This window comes from Lutra lutra, chromosome 12 (genome assembly GCF_902655055.1).
Source record: "Lutra lutra chromosome 12, mLutLut1.2, whole genome shotgun sequence".
In the NCBI taxonomy this organism is placed as follows: Eukaryota; Metazoa; Chordata; class Mammalia; order Carnivora; family Mustelidae; genus Lutra; species Lutra lutra.
Window position 1 is genome coordinate 18,102,197 of NC_062289.1, and position 25,506 is coordinate 18,127,702.

At 45.4% G+C, this 25,506-nt stretch overlaps 1 protein-coding gene and 1 pseudogene across 3 annotated transcripts in view; both read left to right on the top strand.

Moving 5' to 3' along the window:
- The first annotated feature begins 6,078 nt into the window (after nucleotides 1-6,078).
- FECH (ferrochelatase) overlaps nucleotides 6,079-25,506 on the top strand; it is a 32,520-nt gene continuing 13,092 nt past the window's right edge. Inside the window, exons 1-5 of one of the 3 annotated variants that reach the window (XM_047697691.1) lie at nucleotides 6,079-6,333; nucleotides 11,306-11,432; nucleotides 15,602-15,721; nucleotides 17,106-17,254; nucleotides 22,653-22,787. In XM_047697691.1, the coding sequence (XP_047553647.1) occupies nucleotides 6,267-6,333; nucleotides 11,306-11,432; nucleotides 15,602-15,721; nucleotides 17,106-17,254; nucleotides 22,653-22,787 (598 nt within the window). In that variant the 5' untranslated portion in view covers nucleotides 6,079-6,266. Of the gene's footprint in view, nucleotides 6,334-6,371; nucleotides 6,516-11,305; nucleotides 11,433-15,601; nucleotides 15,722-17,105; nucleotides 17,255-22,652; nucleotides 22,788-25,506 lie in introns of those variants that run through there. The other 2 variants (XM_047697692.1, XM_047697693.1) reach the window with 2 other exon arrangements.
- On the top strand, nucleotides 25,016-25,183 carry LOC125082808 (uncharacterized; annotated as a pseudogene).

Genomic DNA, 25,506 nt, shown 5'->3' on the forward strand with positions numbered 1-25,506 from the left:
TTCTAAACTCAACCTTAAGCTTTGCGTTATCACTGTAGGTCCTCATTTAATTATTTCTCATTAGTCCCTGTGGGGAAACTGGAAACTTTGGGCAAGTGAAGCCTGTTCGATATCAGCAGATGGGTACAAAAATGTTCCGTGTGTTTCCATTTAGCTTTCAAGGTGTATTGAGAAGTGCTCCAAGTTATGAGAGCTGCCACTAATGCAGGAGTGCCTTGTGTCAGGCCATGCCCAGTCCTGGGCTTTAATCCTCATAATAACTTTGGGTAATTTCTGTTAGCCCTGAGATAACGGCTGAAAAAGGTTAAAAACTTGCCCAAATGGGGCACCTGGGTGGCTCAGTTGGTTAAGCGTCCGGCTCTTGATTTCGGCTCAGGTCATGATCTCAGGGTTGTGAGATCGAATCTTGCGTTGGGCTTGGTGTGGAGCCTGCTTAAGATTCTCCCTTAAGTCCTCCCCTGCTCCCTGGCCCTGCCAAAAGTGCCCAAAGCTGCACATGTAGTTAAGTGGCAGAATAAAGTTGTAAACTCCAGATCTTGAACTACTTTAAACTGAGAATCCGTATGTTTCATTCATCCCTTCTAGGGAAAAAAAAGGATGCCATGATGTCCAAATACTATACTAGTCTTTGGCAATTGCTGGTGAATTAAATGATTGGGTTTCTCACACTGACAAGTTTCTTTCGACCTCATGGTTCATTACTAATGTGCCGATCAGTGAGGAACACCAGGCAGCCATAGTTACATCTTTCCACAGAAGCTTCCGGAGCCTCTGTGTGCTTTAGTCTGAATGAACCACCCTCTGTTCTTGGCACAGGTATCCTGGGGTTATCTTTCACTATCCCCTTGCCTTTCTCTATTGGACACCCTATTTCTATATCGGACATCTCATTTCCTATGTCCCATGTTACCCACCTTGGTTCACTTCCTCGGTTTGGAGGTGCATATCCTCCAGTAGTTCACTGAGCGAGGGTGCGGGGAAAGGAAATTCACTGAGACACTTGCTATCTAAATATCTGTTCACCTATCTTCCCGCTTGAATCATAGTCTCCATAGAAAAATGTGGGCTAGCAAGCACTTTCCCCCCAGTTTTTCGAACTCCTGGGTTCCTGTATTGCTACTGAGAATCCCTAAGCATTCTCATACCTGATCCTTGACATATGACCTATTTTGGAAACTTGTCCCCACTCTTCTGAAATTTCATGACGCTATTTCTTGAGAATTTGCGTCCATCCCACGGGGTGGTTGACAGGACCTTCGCATCCAGGAAATCAAGCCCTTGAGTTGTGATAAAGTTTCTAAAATTGCCTCATTCATGAAAGTCTTTTTTCTGTTTTGCTTTCTCTTTAAAATTGCTACTATTCAGGTATTAAGCCATTTATTTATTTATTTATAACAATTTTATTTATTGGAGAGAGTGAGAGAGCACAAGTGGGAGGGGCAGAAGCAGAGGGGGAGAGAATCCCAAGTAGACTTTCTGCTGAGCCGAACACAGGGCTCGATCTCTTGACCCTGAAATTATGACCTGAGTGGAAACCACGAGACGGATGCTTAACTGACTGTGCCACCCAGCCAGCGCCTTCGAATATTAGGCCTTTGAAATGTTCTTTTATTTTTATTTATTTATTTTATTTTCTATTTTCTGGGAGTTACTTTTCCCCAATTATTCTATTGGGTTTTTCATCTCTTAGCAAAGTAAAGGGGGAAGAAAAATTTTTAAAAATTCTTATTCTGGCCTCAAAACGTTCCATCTTTATGGTCTCTCTCATCCAGGTTTTCTTCGTGCATCTTCCCTGTTTCTTCCATATGGTTTTCTTCTACTTGGCTGGGTCTCTCTCCTGTCAGAGTCTCTCCTCGGTTGTCGGGTGGTGCTTAGTTACCTGCTGAGAATTCCCAGGAGGGATGCAGATGCTCGGGTGTGTGGGGAGGAGACGTGCACCTGCTCAGCGCTGCACCTGGCATCTTCAGGTCAGAGCCAGGTGTGGCCTCCCCAGCAACATGACCCCCAGCCGGCCGCTGGGTGCGTGGGGTCGGTCGGCTGCTGCTGTAGGGGGACTTGGGCCATCGGACTTCTTTGTCCCTCTTTCAGTCCATCTCATTCTGGAATCTCTCTCGTCATCCCCACTTCCAGAGGTGCCTGGTACTACCAACCCTGAACCGCCTAGGGGTTCTGTCATGTAAACCTCCGAGGTTCTTGTCTTAGGATAATGGCCAGGGAAGGAGTCGGTTTTCTTGGGTCTGCTAAATCACTAACCATGTATCCACCTGCCCTCCAGCTTCCAAAATCCCCTTGCCATGATTCCCTTTTCCTTTTCCCCCCATCCTCCTAGGTCTGTGCTTGAAAGCAAACAAAACACCGCCAGCACTGTTTCCTGTCTGTTCTCCCCGCCGCGACTGTCGCACACTCTGTAGCCTGAACATGTTTGCTCCACTGTTTTCCCCATGGCACAGCCCCGAACACCGACTGTCATGACTATCACCAGTCCATTACAGACAAAGGTCCAAGGCCTGAGAACTTTCCAGCTTGCCCCTGACCTTAACTCTTAATCCTTCCCCTCCCCAGCGCCATGGTGAGAGAGTACAGATGGGTTTGTTAGTCCATCTGTACTCTCTGCTTATCATGGACTCTCAGGAATGAGTGCAGATGGACTAACAAACCCATCATCATTTGTGGGCTTAAGGCTCTGTGTGGTGAAGAGAGGAATTCAAAATGCACGCCACATTGGCCCAGACTGGGTCACCTCCTTGCTATAAAATAATGTGGGGACCATTGATCTGATGTCTCAGAGTGGTCGTTGCAGCTCACCGTTTGCCTGCCTCGCCCAGCCACGGTTTCTCTTGTACCACACACTGCCCCTTCCTGCCCTGTTGCTTTTCTGATTAAGGAGACAGAATTGAGTAATCTAAATTTGGTGTGTGTACCACAGAGGTGCCAGTCATGACAAATAATGAATTAGGTGATCCCCCTGCCCTTCCCTGAAGCATTCAGCTGAAACCAACAAGTTCATTTCATTTAGGACCAAAGGCTGAACTCAGAGTGTTGTCTGTGACAGGAGAGTGCTTTCTTCACTAATTAAGTCACCCGGGCTCAGACAAACCCTCTCCCCTGCGATAGGGCTGCGGCTTATCAAGTTGGTGCAAAGACCGTGTCTTTGGCCTTCTGTTTGCTAAGGGAAGTGGTATATACCTTTGTTACAAATATGTAAGCCAGGAAAAAATGCATTTCTATGTACATATGCGCGCACACACACACACACACACACGTAAATGCCATGCACTTTTATAAATGTCTTTAGCCTTTTAAGGCCATTTCCGGTTTTCTTAGCAAACCCACATTTAGAATTCACAACTTCTGGGTCACCAGGGTGACATAGTCAGTTAGGCATCTACCTCTTGTTTTTGGCTCAGGTCACGATCAGGGGCATGAGATCCAGCCACAAGTCAGGCCCCATGCTCAGCGTGGAGTCTATTTGAGATTCTCTTTCCCTCTCCCTCTGCTCCCTCCTCCTCCTTGCGTCTCTCTCTCTCTCTCAAATCAATCAATCCGTCTTTAGAATTTACAATTTCTGGGTTAAGGGCTGTGTTTTCTAATCAGTTTTGAAAAGGACCTGTATAAAACGCATTTTATTTGCTTTCATAAAAACATAAAAATTTACTTGTTGGAAAGCTATTATATTCGATGTTTGTAAGAAATAAGCCATAGATTAGAAATAATAATTTTTATGATACTCTCTGTTCTGGAGAAATAATGAAGTTCTGTTTCCATCTATGACCTTTGAGTCTTTATTTATTTATTTATTTATTTATTTTTAATATCTTGACCTGTGAGTCTTAATATGTAGATCAGGGAGGTTTTATACATGAGGGATTTTGAATGAGTCTTTTTCAAGCTAGTACAAATGAAAATAAAAGATGTAAATAAAATGCATGAAATGATGCCAATTCATTTTTTTAAAATGTTATTATGTTGATATATTTAATAGAGCATGCGTTGCTAGTTCCTTTCTCCTCTGTGGTCAGATACCTGTCACAGCTGTTGATTATGTGAGCTTTGGCACCTTTGTGCATTGTCACTAGTCATCGGCATTTCCCTAGGAGGGGCCAGAAGACCCCTGTTATCTCTACCTAGCAGAAGGGGCACAGCCCTTGGAAGGAGAGGTGACTCATCCAGAGCCTTCCAGAGTAGCTGAGAAGAGCCCATGCGTTTCAAACATCTAAAACTCTCAGTCTTTCCTAGTTCTCTGGACCTGTTCTCTGGACAAAGTCTGCACTTTGTCTAGAACAGAAGTTCAAAATGTAGAGCTTTTTTTGTGCAGCTTCCTTAAAAGAAATGGGTTTAAGCTTTAGGTAGAGAAGAACACTATAAAGAGCATATCTAAAGGGCAAAATAAATGAATGTAATTTTAATTATGAGGGTAGAGAGTTAGCAAAATATATAGGAAAGCAGTTTGGAACTTGGAACAAGTTTATTCTTCATTTCTCAGGGAACATCTCCTACTTGGATCTGAAGATCACGCAAGTAACATGAAGGACAATCCATTTAATATGATATTTTACATTTGGCTTATAACCAGAAGGAGGGCCAACTTTAATAATAAACTAACTCAATCAGGAACATTAATTTTATGCTACAGATAGGTGATTTTTAAAAAAGATTTTATTTATTTATTTAAAAGATTTTATTTATTTAAAGAGAGAGATCACAAGTAGGCAGAGAGGCAGGCAGGGGTGTGGGGGAAGCGGGCCCCCTGACGAGCAGAGAGCCCCATGTGGGGCTCAATCCCAGGACCCTGAGATCATAACCTGTGGCGAAGGCAGAGGCTTTAACCCACTGAGCCACCCGGGAGCCCCAGATAGGTGATTTTAACTCAATCTGGACTCCATCTTCCTGGAATGTTATACGAAGCTTGCCCCCTTATTTCCTTCGGGCCTTTGTCCAGATGTCAGTGAGAACTTCTCTGACTCATCTATTTCATTTTTTAAAAAGATTTTATTTATTTATTTGTTAGAGAGAGAGAGCACAAGCAGGGGCAGCGGCAGACAGAAGGAGAAACAGGCTCCTTGCTGAGTAGTGAGCCCTACACAGGGCTTGATCCAGGACTCTGGGATCATGACCTGAGCTAAAGGCAGACACTCAACTGACTGAGCCACCTAGGCGTCCCTTGACCCATCTACGTCAAATTCCCTTTCCCCCATCTCCCTCACGTTGCTTCCTTCTTCTTTCTAACGCTTATCATCACTTCAAATAATACACATTCTCATTTATTTTGTCTCTCCCTTAACCCCCACATAAGTCACTTGTCTGGTCTGTTCACTGCTGTCTTCCATGGAGTGCACGCAGTAGGTGGTCAGTACTTGTTCAACGAATGAATAACGTCTGAGACCTTTGTGCTCCAAGGTTGGTCTTGTACTCCGAGATGCACCGAACAGTGGGCAGGGTGGGCAGGCAGAAGCGTGGGAATGCAGGAATGGCTAGAAATGAGGGAGGGGCCTGTCGCGAGTGCGGGATTGGGGCCCGAGAGCTACCTTGCAAGGGTGTGCAAGTATACCCACAAACTCCAGCACGGCATCCCTCCCAGAAACGCGTTTGCTGGACTGGCCCTCCCTTTCCTAGGTTCCCGTTTCCTCCTGTTAGCAGTATAATGTTTGCTTTCTGGTCCCACCTGTCAAACTCTGCTATATGGAGACGCTACAGAGAAATCGAGTAATATGTCACTCACGAGTGTCTCGTAAAACAATTCCTTTCCCTACTCTGCAAACCACGCATAACGAAACTGGGTCGGCCACATCTGCGCGGTAACAAGGCAAGCGGACTGGAGAACTGAGGCACAAGCAACCTCGGCATCTCGGGAAGAGTGTTGGAAATGTCTGGAAAGTCCTTTGCTGAGTTGTGGCTGTGGTTCCTGACTTGGCCGAATTGGCAGAGGCCACCAGGGCATTCGTTCAGGATGATCCGGGGCCGAGCCCGGCTCCAGCACCGGGAACGGCCGGGTGGTGGGGCGCTGCCACTAAGGCTGCTGGGGGCCGGTTTTACCCCCGGGACCGCCCCGTGGTGCGGTCGGCTCCCGCGAGGGGCGTGTCTTCCTTGGCCCCGCCCCGGGGGCCCCGGCCCGCAGCGAATGAGCAGGCGCACTGTGAGGGCTCAGGGGGGCGACGACGCGAGATAAGGCCTGGGGTGGCGGTGACAGCAGCTCGGCGCCTGGGGGCCCGGCACCCGATCGCGCCACCGCGGGAGGAACCCGGGTTCCGGGCGAGGCTGCCCCGGGAATGCTTTCAGGAGGCACAAACATGGCTGCGGCCGTGCGAGCTGCGGGCGCCCTGCTCCGTGACCGGCGTAAGTGAGGCTGTCGCGGCCGCCACCGCCGCGGGCGTCCCTGAGACGGCGGGGGCAGCCGGCGCCGGGGACCCCGGGCCTGGGGGCTTCCGGGAGCGGCGCAGGAAGCTCCGCGCGAAGGGGCGAGGGGCGCTGTGGAGGTGGGACCGGAAAGGGGTGGCCGTCTGGGAGGGCGAGAGCTGGTACGTGGGTCATCAGCGGGGCGCTGCCGGGAGGGGTCCGGGAGCACCGCGGGTCAGCTGGGTGGCCTTGAGCAGTGCGGGAGTTTGTCAGCGCCTTAGTTCTTACCTGTAAAATCAGTAATGGGCGTCAGGGGGTTGTTGGAACGTTAGGGGAGGGAGGGTGTGTTAAGGACCTGCCAGGGAGGATGGTAACTTGTACATCGTGCTCATCACCGCGGGCATCTGCCCTGGAGTTCCCTCCCTGGTGATGGTGGTCGCAGCGTGCCCACTGCTGCTGAATGGTGACTGGGCACGGACCTGCCTTATTTTTTCTTAGCAATTCCCCAGTTCACCAGTCTGGTGCCCACTGAGAAGGAATGGAGAGAATCCACTTTGAATTTCCATCAACTTATTACAGGTGCCTTTGTAGAAAGATGGTTAGGACCCAGTTTATACTGAGGGTCAGGTCCCTAAGGGTACTGGGAGCAAAAGGCATTAACTTTTAAGAAGAGGACGCGCAGTGCCAGTAATGGGGCTGAAAGGTGGATTGAATTAGTGTTTTCTTTCTTCCGCCCTTTCTGTGGAAAATCTGACAGGTTCTACATTTGAGGTCATAGAACAGTATGGGAAACTTTAAATGATTTGTTGTTCAGATTATAAGTAACTAAGTGGAAGGATTCAGAGACCATAACAAAAGTGGATTTGAAGTCAATTGAATTATGGACTCTGATTTTAAGATGTAGTTATAATACCTTAATCATCTTGTTGAAACGAAGGAATTAACATTGTCGGGTTGGAAAAAATTGAGTAGTATTTTTGAAAACAAATTCTGAAGGTACAAGTGTAAAAGCAAAGTCTTATGCTACGTTTTTAGCATATTACAGAATCAGTAAGAACCTCCTTGGGGTGGGCCACATACTGTGTATACTATATATATTTTTTAAATTAGAAAGTGGGTAGGTTAATGAATTATTGTTTTTTCTTTTTGCCTTTTCTTTCCAAATTTTCTACATTAAGCATCTATGTCTTTCATGATTAGAAAAAAAATTCTGGAATAATAAAAAAAAAGAGCATTAGTGTTAAATTAGGGACACTTGGGGTGCTTGGGTGGCTCAGTGGGTTAAAGCCTCTGCCTTTGGCTCAGGTCATGATCTCAGGGTCCTGGGATTGAGCCCCGCATCAGGCTCTCTGCTCAGCGGGGAGCCTGCTCCCCCCCCCCCTGCCTACTTGTGATCTCTCTCTCAAATAAATAAATAAAGTCTTTAAAATAAATAAATTAGGGACACTAGAACATTTTGGTGCCATATCAGAAAATAATTTTTTTTAAAACCTCCCCTCTCCAAGTGTTTATTAATAGTCACCATATAGTACATTATTTCTGCTAATTTTCAAAATGGTACCTATTTTTGTAAGTACTTTTTTTTAAAGATTTTTAAAATTTATTTATCAGAGAGAGAGAGAGAGATCACAAGTAGGCTGAGAGGCAGGCAGAGGCAGAGGGAGAAGCAGGTTCCCTGCCGAGCAAGGAGCCCGATGTGGGACTCAATCCCAGGATGCCGGGATCATGACCTGAGCCGAAGGCAGCCGCTTAACCAACTGAGCCACCCAGGTGCCCCTGTAAGTACCTTTTGAAATAAACCTCATCCCCTATGTGGTAGGAAAAGGCTCCGTTACATATTTAAGTGCTTATGTGCCTTTATACCCTCCCCTTCCCCAACCCTGAGCATCCAAAATATTAAATAATTTGGTTTTGGAGAATCAGTTGATACCCATGAACTTAAGTTACAGATAAACTGTTGAATGCTTCACCTTTTGGGTTTGTCCAGGAGTTAGGAAGTTTTGCTTTCTTTCTATTCTCTTCTGCATTTTCTTAGTTTTATAGCCTTCATGGTTTTGTAGGCCTTCCACAGGTGGACGAGCAGTTCATGTCATAAGTAGGGTTAGAATACCTGGTCTTAGTACATAAGTGGGCAAGTCCCTGTTACTGAGTATTCTTCTCATTTAACCACATGTGGTGTGCCTGGTACTGTTGTTAGGGCTGGACGTAGATTTAAAATTTTTTTCCTAATCTTCACAACAGTCCTGCAGGGTTAGCCTTATCACCATTTTACAGATGAGAAAAGTGAGGCTTGGAGTAGTTCTTTGAGTTGCCCAGGTCCTGCCACCCAGCCTGTTTGGTTCTATCAGGGGTTTCCACGAGATCTCTCTGGTTCTGGAACATGGACACTCTGTGCCACACGATGCTGTCTCTGCCTTTGGATTTCTCTTAAGCTGTGAGCTGAGTATATATTCAGGAGTCTCAGTTGATCCTTTGTTTGAATAATTAAGCAACTTTAGCTACATGTATACTTATTGGTCGGAGACTACTCTTTGTTTCTCTGAAATCTTCAGATCATTAGGGGAGAGGAGTGTCATAGAGAAGTTCTTGAGAGGTGGGTATATTAACCCTAAGTCCTGAGCACAGAGGACCCATTATTAGCAGCAGTGCCCTGAGAATTTGTTCAACCACAGAGGATTCTGTAAGCGTAGGGCATGGCAACAGATCAGCAGCTTGAAAAGCTCCCAGCTCCCAGACTGTCCGAGGAAGTACTAATGTACTAGTTAACGATTCTAATCTCACTCTCATTCCCTTCTGCCACTCCCTTTTTAAGATTCACAGGGGAAATCTTATTACCAGCAGTCAAATCATGTAATGCCCCAATTCTATTCTGATACCCCATGGAACCCAGTATAATCTCATTCATATAAGGAATCACAGACATTGTGACATGATTGAGAACCTGGTTAAATCTCATGCATTTCAGAATTAAACTTGTCTAAAATAAGGAGATGTGAGTTGGTTTGAGACTTCATTTGAGCAGAATTGAACTTCTTTATGTCAATCTTTTGCACTTTCACTTTGAGTTAATAAGGACTGTTCAGCACAAGCTCACGTAATTGGCTCTGTTGGGAATGTGCACAATATGGATAGTTGGAAATCTAAAGGGCCTGGAGATACCATTCTCCTATATCTTATAGACAGGGTAGGTGAAAAAAAATCAGCAGGTGTATTCCCTATGCTCTTACAGATGGAGCTAATGCGAGCACTGATCATCTATGGCAGGCTCTGTGAGGAGTACGTCACGGGTGTCCTTGGCTGTAATCATTACAAGGATCCTGGTAGCAAGGTGTCGACATTTTACTGGGGAAACGAAGGCTCAGAAAGAGTGTAGCCTGGCCCCAGTACATTACTAGTAAGTGGCAGAACTGGGGGCAATCAGATCTGCTGACGCATAGCCCGAGTTCCTCACCCGGTCTCCTCTGACTCATAAGTAGGAGGAGGGTAGAAGGAGACTGATCTCAGCTGATTTCAGACCAACTGGTTTGAGAGCAGAGAAGGGAGAGGTCCTGTGTACAGGGTGAGGCACCGCAGTAACCACTGTCCCACATTGCCATCTTGAGGACCTACTGTATAGCTTCAGTTTAATTTCACCGTAGGTCGTTTAAGGATGAAGATTCTTCCCGCTACAGCTAAGTAGGGCCCATGGACTCCTCAGTTCAGGTGGCTTCTCCAGGCCCACACCTAACTGTTGTGGGGCCAGGACAAGAGTGCAGATGGAGATCCACATATCATATGTGGGATAGCCAGCTAACAAGCTGTGAGATATGTTCTCTTCTCCACTACTGGCAGCTAGACCTTCATCGCGCCCTGGAAGAAATGTCAGAAATGTCAGAAGATGTCACTGCCTTGTAGAGAGCTTCCTCTGGCCTGTCGGCTTCCCTGCTTCTCTTTCCACTGCCGGCTCTGCCCTGCGTGGTGAAGGGTCCTGTGCATATGCCTGGGCGGACACTCCAGGCTGCGAGTTCGAGCTCTGTCCTTGCCCCTGCACATAGCTTCACTCAGGTCAAAAATTGCTTGCACGGATGGTACAACCAGCACTCAGGAGGCTAGATCTAGGAAGGAGGCCAGTGCAGACCCTGGCGCTGAGTGTGGGGCTCTGGGGACAGGGAATTCTGGGGTTCTGGGTCCTGGGAGCCTGGTCAGGAATGTGGGCCATGGACCCTGGGGTCCCTGAATCCTTGGCTGTGCAGACCGCATACCCTGTTGCCGGGGGCTGCAGCAGGAGGAGGGCCAGAACGGGCCCTCTAAAGTACCCTTGTCAGGGCCCAAGGGCAATGCTAGGGTTCTCAGCACTGGTGCTTTTTTTTTTTTCTTTTTTAAAGATTTTAAATTTATTTATTTGTCAGAGAGAGAGAGTGCGTACGCGGAGAGAGAGAAACAAGGTGGGGGGGCGGCAGGCGGAGGGAGGGGGAGCCCTACGCAGGACTTGATCCCAGGACAGTGGACCACAACCTGAGCCAAAGGCAGACACTTAACTGACTGAGTCACCCCGGGGTCCCTAGCACAGGTGCTTTAAGTGAGAAAGCTTATAGGCTGATGAGGTCTGCAACTGCCAGTGGAAAACTGGCTTGATGGTTAAATCGATGGTTCTTAGCCTGTCCTGCAAGCTTCTCACTTTCATATCAGCAGCACGCTGCTGCCAGTAACTTCCAGAAATGTGCAGCGATCGTGTCAGAATCTGCCAAGGCTGAGTGAGGAGGTGTGTTTCTAAAAAAGCTCCCTGCAAGTCCTGATACGCTGCCCTAGGGGGCGCCACCCCACCTCATCAGAGGGATTTTAAGTGGCTTGACCTATGTGCAGAGAAATGCTGGGAAAACCTGTGCTACAGCATCTCTTTAAGTTTTAAATCCAGGACTGCTGCTCTGAGGACCTCTTCCAAAGGAATTACTTCCCTGCTAGATTTCATGCTGCTACTTTAACTTTGTCACAGTGGTGCATGGCGGCTCGAGGACCTGCCAGCCATGGAGGTGCCAGTCCATGGGAGCCACGGCAACAGCTACCGCAGAAACAGCCCAACATGCCAGAAGCCCAAAACCACAGGTGCAACCGGGGAAGAGGTAGGACTCTAACTTGTGGTACTTATAAGAATTTCTGTTTGTGGATGCAAGCTGCTTGAGGAGAAAGCTGCTGGGGCATGCCAGTATGTAAGAGTGGGATGTTAGAGTCTTGGCTTCCTTTCAGTAGCAGGAAGAGTACAGCTCTCTCTCACACCCCGCCCCCCAAGGTTTTAAATTTTTTTTGAAATTTTTTACAGATTTCTAAAATTTTTTATTAAAAAAATTTTTCCCAGCTTTATTGAGGTATGCTTGACAAATGAAAATCCCACGGGCTTTTGTTAAAGGACACATAGCTCAGTACAGTCTGCAAATCATGTAGGAATTTAGTTCTGGAATACGTCATGTAACACAAATTATATGTATGCTGGAAGTGTATTTACAAACCTAACATAATTACCCCTATGAAATGTCTGTCCTGTATAGGATAAAGAATAACTAATCTGTCAAGAGTATATATAGTAAACTCCGCCCATTATTTTTCACTGTTAACACAGTGAACGTAATTAGAAATGAAATAATATGATTTGCGATTTATTAAAGGAAGAAAGGGCCTGCTGTTTGCTGGTGGACGTCAGTGGGCATGGCGTTGTTGTTGGGTGTCTCCTTCCATAACAGAAGCCATAGCTGTGCCTGAGTCTTCCTTGGTACAGAGGCAGCACAAGGCTCTAAAAGGCAATCATTTAGATAAGTTCACAGAAATAGCACACTCCAACCCTAGCAGGGTGAAAGAAGGAAAGTTGCCGTGAGCTATTAACTTCCTGACCTTTCTTCTAGACCGGCTGTTCCATGAAAGCAATACAGCTAGGAAAATGAATAGTCTTATTTTGTGTGTGTGATTTTTCATTGTGTGATTCTGAGTACGTTGACTGAACACTGAGGAAACTGAGGTTTGGAGGGGATAGAGCCATAGGCAAAGTGTTGAAACCTTTTCGAAGGAGAAGTTTTAAATATGTTATGCAATTTATACTTTTACCTTCAAACAAACGGAACCTGACATTCAGAGCTTGGTGTCAGATGGGCTGTGTCTGGAGGGGAGGAGAGACAGACCATGGCTAAAGCTTTGCACTTCACATTCTCGCATAGAGGGTGTCGGACTAGGACCGCTAATGCGCCATTCGTCATGCACAACACAGTTTTGAATTAAGTGCGTGTGTATTTAGGTATTTTCAAATCATGTGCATCTCTTTCATGTGTAAGCTCATTATGGTTTACAAAACATGGGTTTGCAGAGCAGAGTAACATCCAATTCAAAGCCACTCTTGTTCTGAGCTCAGGTGTTATAGATGGAAAACAGTTCCAAATCTCGTTTGCACATTGATACCCTCTGTGGCTTAGGTAAGTCTCTTAGCTTGGGGTTTCTTAACCAGTAATCTGTTAACTGGCAGCAGTCCATGGGAAAAAGCGCTTAATTTATTGTGAGTCACAGATTTTGAGGGTGAGACACAGGATCCCAGAACACTGGTGGTCTAAAAAGAAAGATTAAAGGAGTATTACAGTTTCACAATGTAATGAATTTGTAATTTTCAGGTATCAAGAAAGGAAAACTAAATACCAGCTTGTTAATTCATTGATAGGACTTTTGGACAGAGGAGGTGGAAAAGTTGTAGGACAATGACCACCTTCCAAAATAGTTGCTTGGTTTAGTAAAAAAGAGAGGAAACCCCCTTCCTCTAACCCAGTGGTTCTCAGCAGAGGGAGGAGGAGCTCTCCTCTCCCACTCCCCAGGCGTATTTGCGACGTGTGGAGACATTTTCGGTGGTGACAACTCGGGTGGGGCTTGTGCGGTTGCCACCAGCGAGTAGAGGCCAGGATGCTACTGCAACCCTGCGACATGCAGCACAGCCCTCCACGGCTGGGGACCGTCCAGCCCAGAATGCCAGGAGTGCCGAGGAAGAGAAGGGTTGGCCCAAGACAGTGATGGGACAAGTGGACCTAGTTCATCCTAAGTGGGAAGATCCCTGACATCCCTGGAATGCAACACTGCCCTTACCCCAGGAATTGGTTCTTATTTTGGAAACTTAGGTTGAGAAATTCAGATTTCTGCCTCATTTGTGTTTGCTTAAGCAAACAGTTTCCACCTGTATACTTTTGACACACTGTCCTGGCTCACATCATCACCACATTAGTGTTTCTTTAAAATTGCAATAAAGATGTGCTCGTGATCTTGTTGACTTTTTAGAACACATTAGGACTGGTCCTCCAAATGAGCCATCTCAGCAGGGCCAGCGCAGCCACTGCGGTAGTTTGAGGTAGTCTTGACGGAGGAGGGTTAGAAAGTGGGACCCCTCTGCATTTGTAACAATGGTGTTTGACATAAACTGCAGTCTGGTCATTTCTCAGCTGCTTTATCAAGAGTGAATGGAGACAACTTCAGCCAGAAAAAAGAAAGAAGTACTGATAATCATGCTGTGACATGGATGAACCTTGAAAATTGTATGCCAAGGGAAAGAAACCAGACACAAAGGGCCACATATTATGTGATTCTATTTCTTTTTTTTTTTAATATATTTTTAAAAGATTTTATATATTTATTTGACAGAGATCACAAGTGGGCAGAGAGGCAGGCAGAGAGAGAGAGGTAAACAGGCTCCCTGCTGAGCGGAGAGCCTGATGCGGGGCTCGATCCCAGGACCCTGAGATCATGACCCAAGCTGAAGGCAGAGCCTTAACGCACTGAGCCACCCAGGCGCCCCTATGTGATTCTATTTCTATGAATAAGCAGATCCATAGACCCAGAAGGCAGATCAGGGGTTGCCAAGAAGGAGCAGGAGGAGAATGGGGAATGTCTCTAGTTTGGGGGCCGCAGACATTCTTTCAGGGAAATGAAAATGTTTAGGAATTGGATAGTTGTAATGGTCACATAACTTGGTACATATATTAGAAACCACTGGATTGTAGTTTAAAGTGTCAGATTTTATGGCATGTAAATCATATATAAATTTTTACAAATGCAAAAAAAAAAAAAGAAAACACATGAAGAAACACTCCTTGTCCTTTAGTGTCTCCACAACAGGCTCTTTCACTGCTGTCACAGGGCTACCACTCATGGGACCACGCAGGCCTGTAGTCTCTGGCCTCTCATCTCTGGCTGTGACCTCAGAGTTCCAAGTCTCCAGGCTTGGGCTGCTGGTGGCTACTGGAAGCATGCAGGAGGCCCTTGGTCCCACTCTGGCTCCATCTTGCACCCTGAAGGGGTTTAGGGATGGGGAACTCAACTTGGCCTGGCTCCGTTTAGTCTGTGCAGGCTCCAGAGCGGCTCTGGAATTTAGAGGTTTAGAGTTTGCATAGTCCTTTTGTTTATTTAACTTCCTCCAAACTGTTTGATTTTCTTTTTTTTGCTTCTTCTGACTTATTCAGTGCTTGATTCTTTAGACTGGGAACTATTTGAATAAGATACAGCAGTTTCTTGTAGGAATCAGCTAAGCAGTGGCTGTAGATCAAGGGTGGAGAGGTGAGTGCAACGTGAGAAGTGTGTGTACTTTATTGTAGCAGGAGACACGAAGAAGGAGTAAAGGCAGGCTCTGGAGAAGGCAGCAGAGTAGCAAGAAATAACTTGTCAGTAATAATTTAATAACTAAGGAGAGGGAGCAGATAAAGAATTAGATATGGGCTGCTTTTATACTGTGGAGGTTTAAACTTCTAGGAAACCCATGGCTTCTCTGTGTATAATAGAACTTCTGTGTTCCAGATCATGCAAATTAACTAAGTACACTATCTATTTAGTTCTCCAGACAGCATTTGAGATAGTTGGTGGACTCTGTATCTTATAGATGAGGAAACTGATGTTCAGAGAGACCAAGTCATTTGTGTATTCGTGAGGCATTCGCATGAACAGTTGCTCCAACCACGGGACAACTATAGATTTATACCTGGCTCTTGGTCCCTAAGGCACGGGCTCTTTGTTCAGGGCTGACCATTTAGTGGAGAAATGCTTCAAGCCCAGAGAGTCCAGCATCATGGAGGGAGCTAGGAGACCAAGGTCAAAGTCAGAGCTGGATCTGTGTGGAACCGGAAGCCTCGTGCGTTCCCAAATAGGTAGCCATGGGATGCCAGTGCATAGCTCTGTAGCTCTGTACCTTTGCTTTGAACAGATTGGATGTGAATTTGCTACTGAACCAAGATTGTACCTTAGAGGATACAAATCAACCATTGCATTTTGTTTTCTGTAGGAAGCCGAAAACTGGAATATTGATGCTAAATATGGGAGGCCCTGAAACGCTGGGGGATGTTCACGACTTCCTTCTGAGGCTCTTCTTGGACCGAGACCTCATGACGCTTCCTATTCAAAAGTAAGATATGTCTAAGCGCCTGTGCTTCTTCCTAACTTCTGCGGCACCTCTTGCCTTATGTGTACCTCAGTTCTTTAGTTTAAAAAAAAATAAATGGTTTTAATACATATCTGATAGTGGCTAGAGCAGCATTATTATTTTCCATTAGGTGTAAGAGGGATATGATACTGCAAGAATGACAGTGCAGAGAGAAAGCAAGTGGGGGGCGGGTAGAATTCCCCTTGAGCCCTTTCTTTCCCAGAGCTCTGGAAATTGCAGTTGTCTTGACACAGCTGATGTCCCTTTAAAGATCGTTACAGAGATATTTGTGCTTGGCACTCGATGGCTGATTAATACTCAGGGAAGCAGTGATTAGTATTCATTCATACTGTGACTGTGGACTGTGGCTCTCCGCTTTCATCTCTCCCCCCGCCCTCCCGTTTATTTATTCCCTTCTCTTTTAAAATAGGTTTTTTAAAAGAAAAATGTATATATGCATATGATAAAAAATGCAAATAGCAGAAAAACGTTCACAGTAAAAAGCAAGTATCCCTTTCCTTGGGATTCCAGCCTTCCAGTTACCCACTGGGAGGTTATAGTTGTAAGCAGAAATAGAGAAATCTGTAATTGTACAGATATCTTTCTGGTTACATTTAGAACTAGTTTGTGCATATGCAAGCATATACATATCTTTATTTATAGATATAGATATATAGGTATGCATGTACATGTATATCCTCCCTGTTCTAACACAAATGTGAATGTACTTATGTACATTATTTAACACTTTGCTGTTATTTTTTTCTTTAAACTTAATGTATCTTGGAGATTGTTCCAGAACAGAATCCAGAGATCTGGTTTCTTGTTTTTTTTCCACGACTATATAGAATTGCATTGTTGAGTCATACCTTAATTTATTTAACGTGTGGCTCATGGTGGACATTTACGTTGTTTACATGTTAAAATGAACATTCGTATGGTTTGCGTACATCTTTGCTCATAGATGCAAATGTATCTATGATTAATATGCATTTTCTTAAAGTAAGAGGAATATATGCTTCCCAATGTCTTCTATATCCCAATTCCTACTAGGTGTAGGATCAGACATTGCTAAGACAGAGGCTCGCACGCATCTAGGGGCTGTGCCTGAATGTTCGGTGTCCTGCTTCTTCAGGCTGTGTTGCTAGAATGTCACGTGGGACAGAGGTGGCTACCTCTCTGAGAGCGCTTAGTTTGCTGTCTACTCAAGGCCAAAAGAGCTGGCTGTTGTCACTCAAGTCTTCTGTTTCTAAAGGCTTGATATGCTTAGGCTTTTCTTATAATTTTGCTTATCTTTTCTGTTGAGTAGTTTCTGAGGTTGCTCAGGTGGAATAAGACCCACTTACCTACCTGTTAAATGATTTAGCAAGTTGGCGCCAATCATCGCCAAACGCCGAACCCCCAAAATTCAGGAGCAGTATCGCAGGATTGGAGGTGGGTCTCCCATCAAGATGTGGACCTCCACGCAGGGAGAAGGCATGGTGAAGCTGCTGGATGAGTTGTCCCCACACACAGGTACTTAATCACCATCTCACTAGGCTTGTTCTTGCAAATCAGATCTGACATCCCGAACACGACTGGGTGGCGGGTGCAGTTCTAGGGGGTTCCTGTGTGATGCATGGTCCCTTAACTCTGTCCTCCAGGCATTATCCTTTGTCGTGGGCCATGTAGCCTGTTACTTCCTTATGTTGCAGAGGAAAGAGCAAAATATTTGGAACAATTTGTTTCGAAAGGAGGTTTGAGGCATGGGTTAAGTTGAGCTAGGTCATAAGAAAGAGGCCACATACCATGAAGAAAAGATGCAGATCTCATTGCCCCGGAAAGAAATATTTGGGAAATGGAACAGGGCTGCTGTTAGTGCCTTTCCTTTCTGTGCAGAAAGCTCATTAGATGAACAGAGCAGAATTCGCTAGCTGTCAGGGCAGCCATGAGACCGTAAGCAACTTTCAGCAGCTGCTCTCGGTGTTCAGCGATACTGGCTAGCATGAGGCGCTGGAGGACTGCATGCAGCTAGTAACTGTCCTCTGAGAACCTCTAATGCAGAAGAAGAATGTGCAGAACGAAGCCTTAACTGCACGAAAAGAATTGTAAGTGCTGCAGTTAGCTGCATTCAAGACCCATGGCACGTTGCTGGACACACCATCATTTTTATGTATACTGAGACAAGAAACTCTGCCTGCTAATACTAAGACAGCATCTGTGGCAGACGTGGGCCAATATGAGAAATGTTAAACCAAGAGATGTGCACGTAAGGTGCATGAAATACATGAATTACAGGTGCATTTTGGGGCTTCAGAATCAGGACAGGAGTATGATACAGTGAGGAGCCTCGAGGACCGCCCCCCTCCAGGCGGGACCAAAAGCATTTCACTTTGCTCTGAGAGAACAGCACTGAGTGTCCCCTCAAGTGGCTCTCAGAAGCCACCATTTCCCGTCACACACAGGGACAAAGGCTCTAGCTCAGCTCATCTCACTTGGAAAATTGTTCAGTCATGCTTCTGAGCATCGGGTGTGCTTCCTGCCTTCGCTGGTGGCTCAAGGGCATTTCCTACACGGTTCAGCCACTCGCACCACAATGTGTCTTGAAAACATTAGGTGAGGAGAGCTTGGCTGTGCCCTACTCACACCTACCTGATAGAGAACAAGCCCCCTGGTCCTAAACAGTTTATCACCATAAAAGGTTTAGTGTGAATCAGACCTTCAGTTGCTGTGGTGTCTTCAGTGGAAAAAAGAGGGGACAAGATGCCATTTCTGTCTATTGATGTAGTAGTGCAGTATTCTATCTTCATAGTCAGAATTGTGATTTTTAAATGATCTGTTATTAAGCATTCCATCTTACAGAGACTTATCTGAAAAAGTAAAGTCTATTATTCTTCCTTGTAACTTTGGGGATAAGTTTAGGGTGTCCACTCAGTGGCTTGCCTCTCCAGTCCCTCAGTCGTTACTATTGTGACAAGAAGTCATCTTTCCTCCTTTCTCGCTCCATTCATTGGGAATTACCTGCTCTTTTCACGCGGTAATTCCCACTTCCGTCCATTCTTAAATCCAGCCGGCCGCCAGGTGTGTGTAAGCACTGACCACACTCTGACCACACTCAGGTACGGTATAGTGGTAAGGGATGAAGTAGTGAGTATGTCACACCCTTACCTTCATGGAGCTCAGTGACCTGGTCATTGTCACCGAGGCAGGGAGTTGTCTCAGGCTGCTTCTAGTTTCTCTGGATCTGGGAACCTTGTCCAGGGCCTGGTCCTGGGAGGGCTTTGGTGCTGATGACCCTTTGACCTACCACTGTTCTCTCTGGCCCATAGTTGGGACCATCGGAGCAGGCAGGTTGAATTATTGCTCTCTCCTGCACTGTAGATGGCCACCTAGCAGTTTCGGCAGACTGCTCTGGGGCTATGGTAGCGAAACTCAATGAGGCCCAAGACTGGCCATCCGTTCATTCATCCATGGTGCCCCGAGTGCCCTGCACTGTTCGATACTGCTTTTCAAAGTCAAAAAACATGGTTTCTACTTACGAGAAGCTTCCAGTCCAGGGAGATCCTGCAGTTGCAACCTAGTCTGCTTAAGGGGCAGAGAGAAAATCTTTTAAGATTAACTGGAGAAATGCTACACAAAACAGGTGGACCAGTGATCACACAGAATGCAGACGGAGGAAAAATGGAATAGTCTCGAGGTTTGGGAACTGCTTTGGGGGAGGTTTGTGCTGAAGACCAAGATTATCAGGTGTGACTTTGTGGCTCTGCCAGGGGCCTGCCCAGATTACCTAGAAAGAGGTTCCTTGTCCTGCTGTCTAAGGCTTGGCAGAATGGATCTGAGCCAGCACTGAAGACCCAGGCCCCTCACCCCCTTCGTGTGGATTTTCCTTCCTGCTTTCTCTGTCCTTCCCTCCTTTCTCTTTCTCCTTCCTCTTCCCTTCTCATACTTTCACACAAAACCATAACGTGTACTTTTAAACTATGTCTATTTGTTTATTTCTATTGGGCGAAAGTTCTCTTTAGGCAAAACAATGCGATGACTACGAACAGATAGAAATGTTTCAAACTCTCATTTTTTTAGGGAAGTAGTTGTTGCTTAGTAGCTGGTGTAGAGATCTCAGCTTGCTCTGGCTTTGTGTAGAATTGACTGTTAAGTCCTACGGTCAGTTTAACAAGGGGATATAACTTGGAATTGGTTTCATGTGATTATACTGCATTACAGAAATTGAGGGAATACAGAAGGAAATAGATGAGAAGTGTAATCATTTCATGAAAGTCTAAATCTCAAACACATTTGAAAAATGATAGTTTGGTTTTGTAGACTGTGACTGCTTCTCAGGCAGCTGTAAGTATGTGCTGCGCTGCAGAATAATTGAGTGGTTCTTTACAGGATGAACGGTGGGGAGGAGCATGGGCTTTCTTCAGATGGAGCTAGCTTCCCTGGGCCTGCTTGTAGGAGTTCAGCTAGATGACTTACCCCACTAAGCCTCATCTCGAAAATGGGGGTGATCACAGAACCCAACTCCTAGAATCATTGTAAAGATTACACAAGACAATCATGAAAGGCATCAGCCTGATGCATGGTACATGTTAAAAATTCAGTACGTGTGAGCCTTTATTATGATTCATTGTTGGCCTAGGGCTCCTGACATGATACAACTCAAAAAGCATTATGCTATTTCACACCGTTCTCTTAGAGTCATGTACAAATCAGACATTTGATCTGTGGGCTGGAAAGGAATGAAGTTTCATGGCTCAAAAATTCAATCAGTTTTTTTTTTTTCCTGGTCACATGTCACCAAAGACTTCCGGGTGGTTGGTGGCTCCAAGGGTAGACTAGGAGAGCCTGGCGAGTGGCCTTCGGGGAAACATGTGTTTCCTCAGGCTAGGTCCAGTCGGAGAGAGAGGGAGCACATTGCTCTTCTCCAGTAGTACTCTGTGCAGGCTATCTTTAATGGAACAGTCTAGCAAGTCTTATCTGTTCCTTACAGAATATTTTACCCTCCCTCCCTTCCAAGTGAGGTCTCCACCCTGCCTTTATCTGTAGGGGCACTCACTCCACCTCTCTTGCCTACAATATTGGAGTAACTCCTAGGCCCTAGGCATTTAGTCTGCAACTTTTCCCTGGTGGAAGGAAAATGCCGGAAGCTGGTTGGCTGGTAGTATTGGAGGCTCTTACCCTAGCGATCTAGTCATAGGATTATCTCAGAATAGATTAGAAGGCAAATTCCACTTCAGCCTCAGCTTAGGTCCCCTAGAGCTCCTCAGACAGGGGGGCTTGGTAGCGTGGTAGATGGCAGTTTTCAGATGAACCACACTGTAATCTTCAGCGAGTCAGTTAGTCATTTGGACTTTGCTTACAGCATTAGGCGTTCTGGTGTATTTTAGCTGCAGTTCATCATTTTACACAAGAGAACATAAAATTGGTAGCCTAGAAAGGACAGACTGCTGAATAGGATTCCCCTTATACCCCTTCCTTCCTCTTTTTGCGGTCCCTAGCCAGAGACTATCAGAGCAGCCCGTTCTTCCCATGCACATACACGTTTCTCTCTCCTTTCTGTCGTCCACTCCTGCCTTGGGAACATGTATCCCTGATTGCCCATTGCCTGTGTCCCGTCGCTGAGGAACTGTTTATACAGATACACGAACGTATACCTTTTCTTTCACTGCAGCCGAAATGTTTCTTGTGGCTATTTTCATGACCCATACTTAGTGTAGCCCCTGCTCACGCTAGGACAGTAGCATCATCTTGATTCTGTTACGGCTTAACATTTATGTTGCATATTCCCAGTGTCATCCCTGAGTGGGAGATAGCTTTGTCCTATGAAATGGCAGGAAACTTTCAGTTTCATGATTTTCTAAATGCCTAAGAAATTGTGTGCCGGCGGGTGTTTTTAAGATCCAGGACAAAAAGATGGAGAAGGACAAAGGATGGCTAGGAGAAGGGGTTTGTAAGGAATGTCCAGGGAAGGAAGGCAAGGGTATACCCCGACTTGGGCTGTTACTTCAAATCCGGATGGGTGTCTCGAATTTAAGCTTTGCTGTTGGGTTTCTTTCCTCTATTAAATGAGAATCATTTCAATTGTTTGTTATCCATGAACAGCTGTTGAGTATCCCAGAGCTCACGTAGGTGACCTGGAGCCTAAGGGAGCAGGAGGGAACAGGCCGGGTGGAAGCAGGCTGGGGTGGGGACAGGAAGGGGCACAGGCTTGGGAGGGGCGAGACCCACATTCACGTTCAGCTCCACCATCTGCTGGTGTGACTTTGGGCAGGTTCATTAACCTTGGAGAGTTTCAGTTTCTTTATCTGAATAATGGGGCTTAAATAAAAGAAAAAACAGAAGCAAAGTGTCCACCATGGTGTCTGGAACATCAGAGGAGGTTATATTTCAAGAATAAGTGCTAGTTCTTTCCTTCCTGCCTTTGAGTGTCTCTTTGCTCAGTCAGGAGCAGAGACTAAAGAACAGAAGTTTGAGTTTTTTTTTTTTTTTAATTTTATTTATTTATTTCACAGACAGAGGTAGGCAGAGAGAACATGCAGAGAGAGAGGAGGAAGCAGGCTCCCTGCTGAGCAGAGAGCCCGATGCGGGGCTCGATCCCCAGGACCCAGGGATCATGACCTGAGCCGAAGGTAGAGGCGTTAACCCACTGAGCCACCCAGGTGCCCCCAGAAGTTTGAGTTTTAAAAAACACTGTGCTCAGCAAAGGTGTGGGGGTGGGGGCGTGGAGGTTGATCCCGGAAAATAGTGCCTAAAAGTTCCAGCACTAGCAAAGACTGGGTAAGATCTGAGGAATATTCTAAACTTACCCCCAGTATCAGCCTCCCAGGAAATGAGGTTAACTGTTCTTTGTTCTGGGCTTTGCATGACGTTTGGCACTCCGAGGAATCTATATAAAGATTAATACTTTCTCCTTTCCACACATGCCTCCTAATAGCCCCTCACAAATACTATATTGGATTCCGGTACGTCCATCCTCTAACAGAAGAAGCAATTGAGGAGATGGAGAGAGACGGGATCGAAAGGGCTATCGCCTTCACGCAGTATCCACAGTACAGTTGCTCCACAACAGGTGAGCCTTCCCCTTGACCGTGGGTGCGCAGGATGCCGGGCCCTGGCAGCCATCACCAGGGAATGCAGCAGGAAAGGATAAATCATTTTCCATTTGAATGGCAAGTCTAGCCTGCCCACTTGAAACACAAGAGTGCAGCTCAGTCCGTTTGAAATCTCAGGGTTCGTCTGTCCTTGAGTTATGGGCCAGTCAGCTGAGAGTCACAAACGGTGGGTTTGGAAGGCAGTCGCCGCTCCTCGGTGCTTTAATGCAGTTGTGTAATGGATCAGAGATGAACATTAAGCCATTTTTTATATTTGCATAATAAACCCTATTTTTATGGCAACCTTAATATTCTCAGTAACGTAGCAAAGGTGATAGCTGTTTCCATTTTGAAATCAGAGGTACCCAGGTGGCATGAGAAATATTGGTATGTTTTTTCATTATGCTTTATTTATGGGTTGGTTTACTGGTTAAACCAAAGCCCAGCTTGAGGTTCCCTTTGTAAACTTCTCTCAGTGTTCTAGATTTTGGAAAATATTACTGTGTGTTGTTTCCTGTATATTTAGATGGAGCAGGAGAATAGTCATGTTGGTCCTTATCTGTAGAACTGGTAGTAGGTAAAGCTTCTACTGTTGCCCACAAATACATTTGTTTGCATTCTGTTTCAAGGATTGGGCTCAGCACATTTGGACTCCCAAATTGTTTTTGGGTGTTAGTGCATACTGTTTCTATAATTATGAAGAGAAGCCAAAGGCTGTCCGAGGAGATGCTCAAAGCCTAGTGTATGCCTTAAATGTTCGTTCAGAGTCCCTCTGAAAATGCCTGAGTTCTCAGATACCCTCAAGAGTTTGAGTTGCAACTTCTTTTGGAAGTATACCTCTGCAACTCAAAATGTCTGCTAATATGTTATTGGAGAAGGAGTCAGATTTTATAAATTTCTAAGCCTAGCTTTGCCTTGCTTTACACAATAGACCTCAAACATAGGTGTGCCTGGGTGGCTCGGTCAGTTGGTTGAGCATCCAGCTCTTGATTTCAGCTCAGGTCCTGATCTTGAGCCCCGAGTCAGGCTCCACGCTTAGTGTGGAGCTGCTTCTCCCCATCCATCTTCTCTTCCCCCTGCTTGTACGCGCTCTCTCTCTTACATGCCCTCAAATAATACATAAATGAATGAATGAGTGAAATCTTTAAAAGAAATGTATACTTCAACTGTAGATGTCTGCTCTCAAAATTAGACAAGTTAAGAAGATGGTAATTTGTATATCAGAGGATTGACTGGGTTTCATTTCACAGCTGAGTCTCCCAGTGGGTCTCAGGTATCAGAGTCTTTGTGCCCTTTCCCTGGTCCATCTCACATGAAAAGGCAGGTACATCTTCACTCAGAGATCTGAAAGCCTTTGGAAAGTGCATCCATTCTTGGAGGCCAGGAAAGTGTTGTTTACCTGTTGTATCATTTAGACACACGTTGTTGGGTTAGAGCCAGGATAGCCTGTATCTCAATCACATGCAGTTGTTTTGGTTCAATTTTCCCCTTCATTACTACTTCGGGTACTTTATCAAATGTTTCTGAGTGACCCAGAAGAACTGATGTGGCTTCCAGAAGTCCTTCTGTGGCTTCAGAAGTACCGAGGATGATATTCACCTGTACGGTGTGGCTTGCAGTGTGACTAGGCTGGGGACTCTGGGATTTCTGGAGACATTGTTTTCGAACATGCAATGGACTCAATTTGGATTTATCTGACTCATTGGATTCCGGAACAAAACTCATTTATCTTTTTGAAAATTTCAGTTTTAGGCTAAGTGTACATTTGATTTAACTATGGTCTGTATCCGGGCTCTTATTTTAATCTGGAGACATACCACATTAACAGCCTTCATCATTGCAGAAACCGGTGCATTGATGTTGGGAAGCAGGGAAATGTTGTGGAACATTTACCCTATGTTAACATTGAGAAAGAGCCTCCGTGTTAGGATTGGTTGCGTAGGATTAGGCTTCGCCCACGTGGCAACTCCCCTCGGCCAGGAAAAAGTTCCATTGAGTTGGCACCATCTGCTTTCCTTCAGCCTTTGAATTTTTGTGATTTTGACCTCTTGGTTAAAAATACAAGTTTTGTTAGATTACTGGTAAGGATTTGCTACCCATTTAACTTAACCCTGGGGAATGATGATAATCTTGTAGAAGCAGATAAAAATAGAGAATGTTCGTACAAACCTAAATAAGCTAGTCTTCTTATCAACAAGTCATTTAAAGCTTTGCGCAGTGGCAGTATCGTAGCCAATGAGGTTTATCCGAGGCGCGATTATTGCTAATTGAAAACAAGTCATTTAAAAAGATGGCTATCAATACTGTAAAGTAGAAAATATGCATTTCATAATATTAAATAAAAATATGCCAAGCACTCAGGATACAAAATTGCATACATGCTAAAATTACAATTTTGTGAAACAGAACAGCTATACAGGAAAATAATAGGAAAGAACTCTGCTAGAATAAAACGATGGCTGTATTAGCATGCTGGGTCATGGCCATTTTCTTTTTTCCTTTCTTCCCCACCCCTTACTTTTTCTGCTGGGGCTGATTACCTTCATAATGGGGGGAGGGGATTAACATGCTTTCAGTTGTTAGACTTCGTTCCTCAAATTAGCGGCGGTTATATTTCATAAATCCTCTACCATCCTGTTTCTTACTAGAAACGGCCGTACTCGTCTTTGAAAGGCCATCGCAACTGATTGCTTTTTA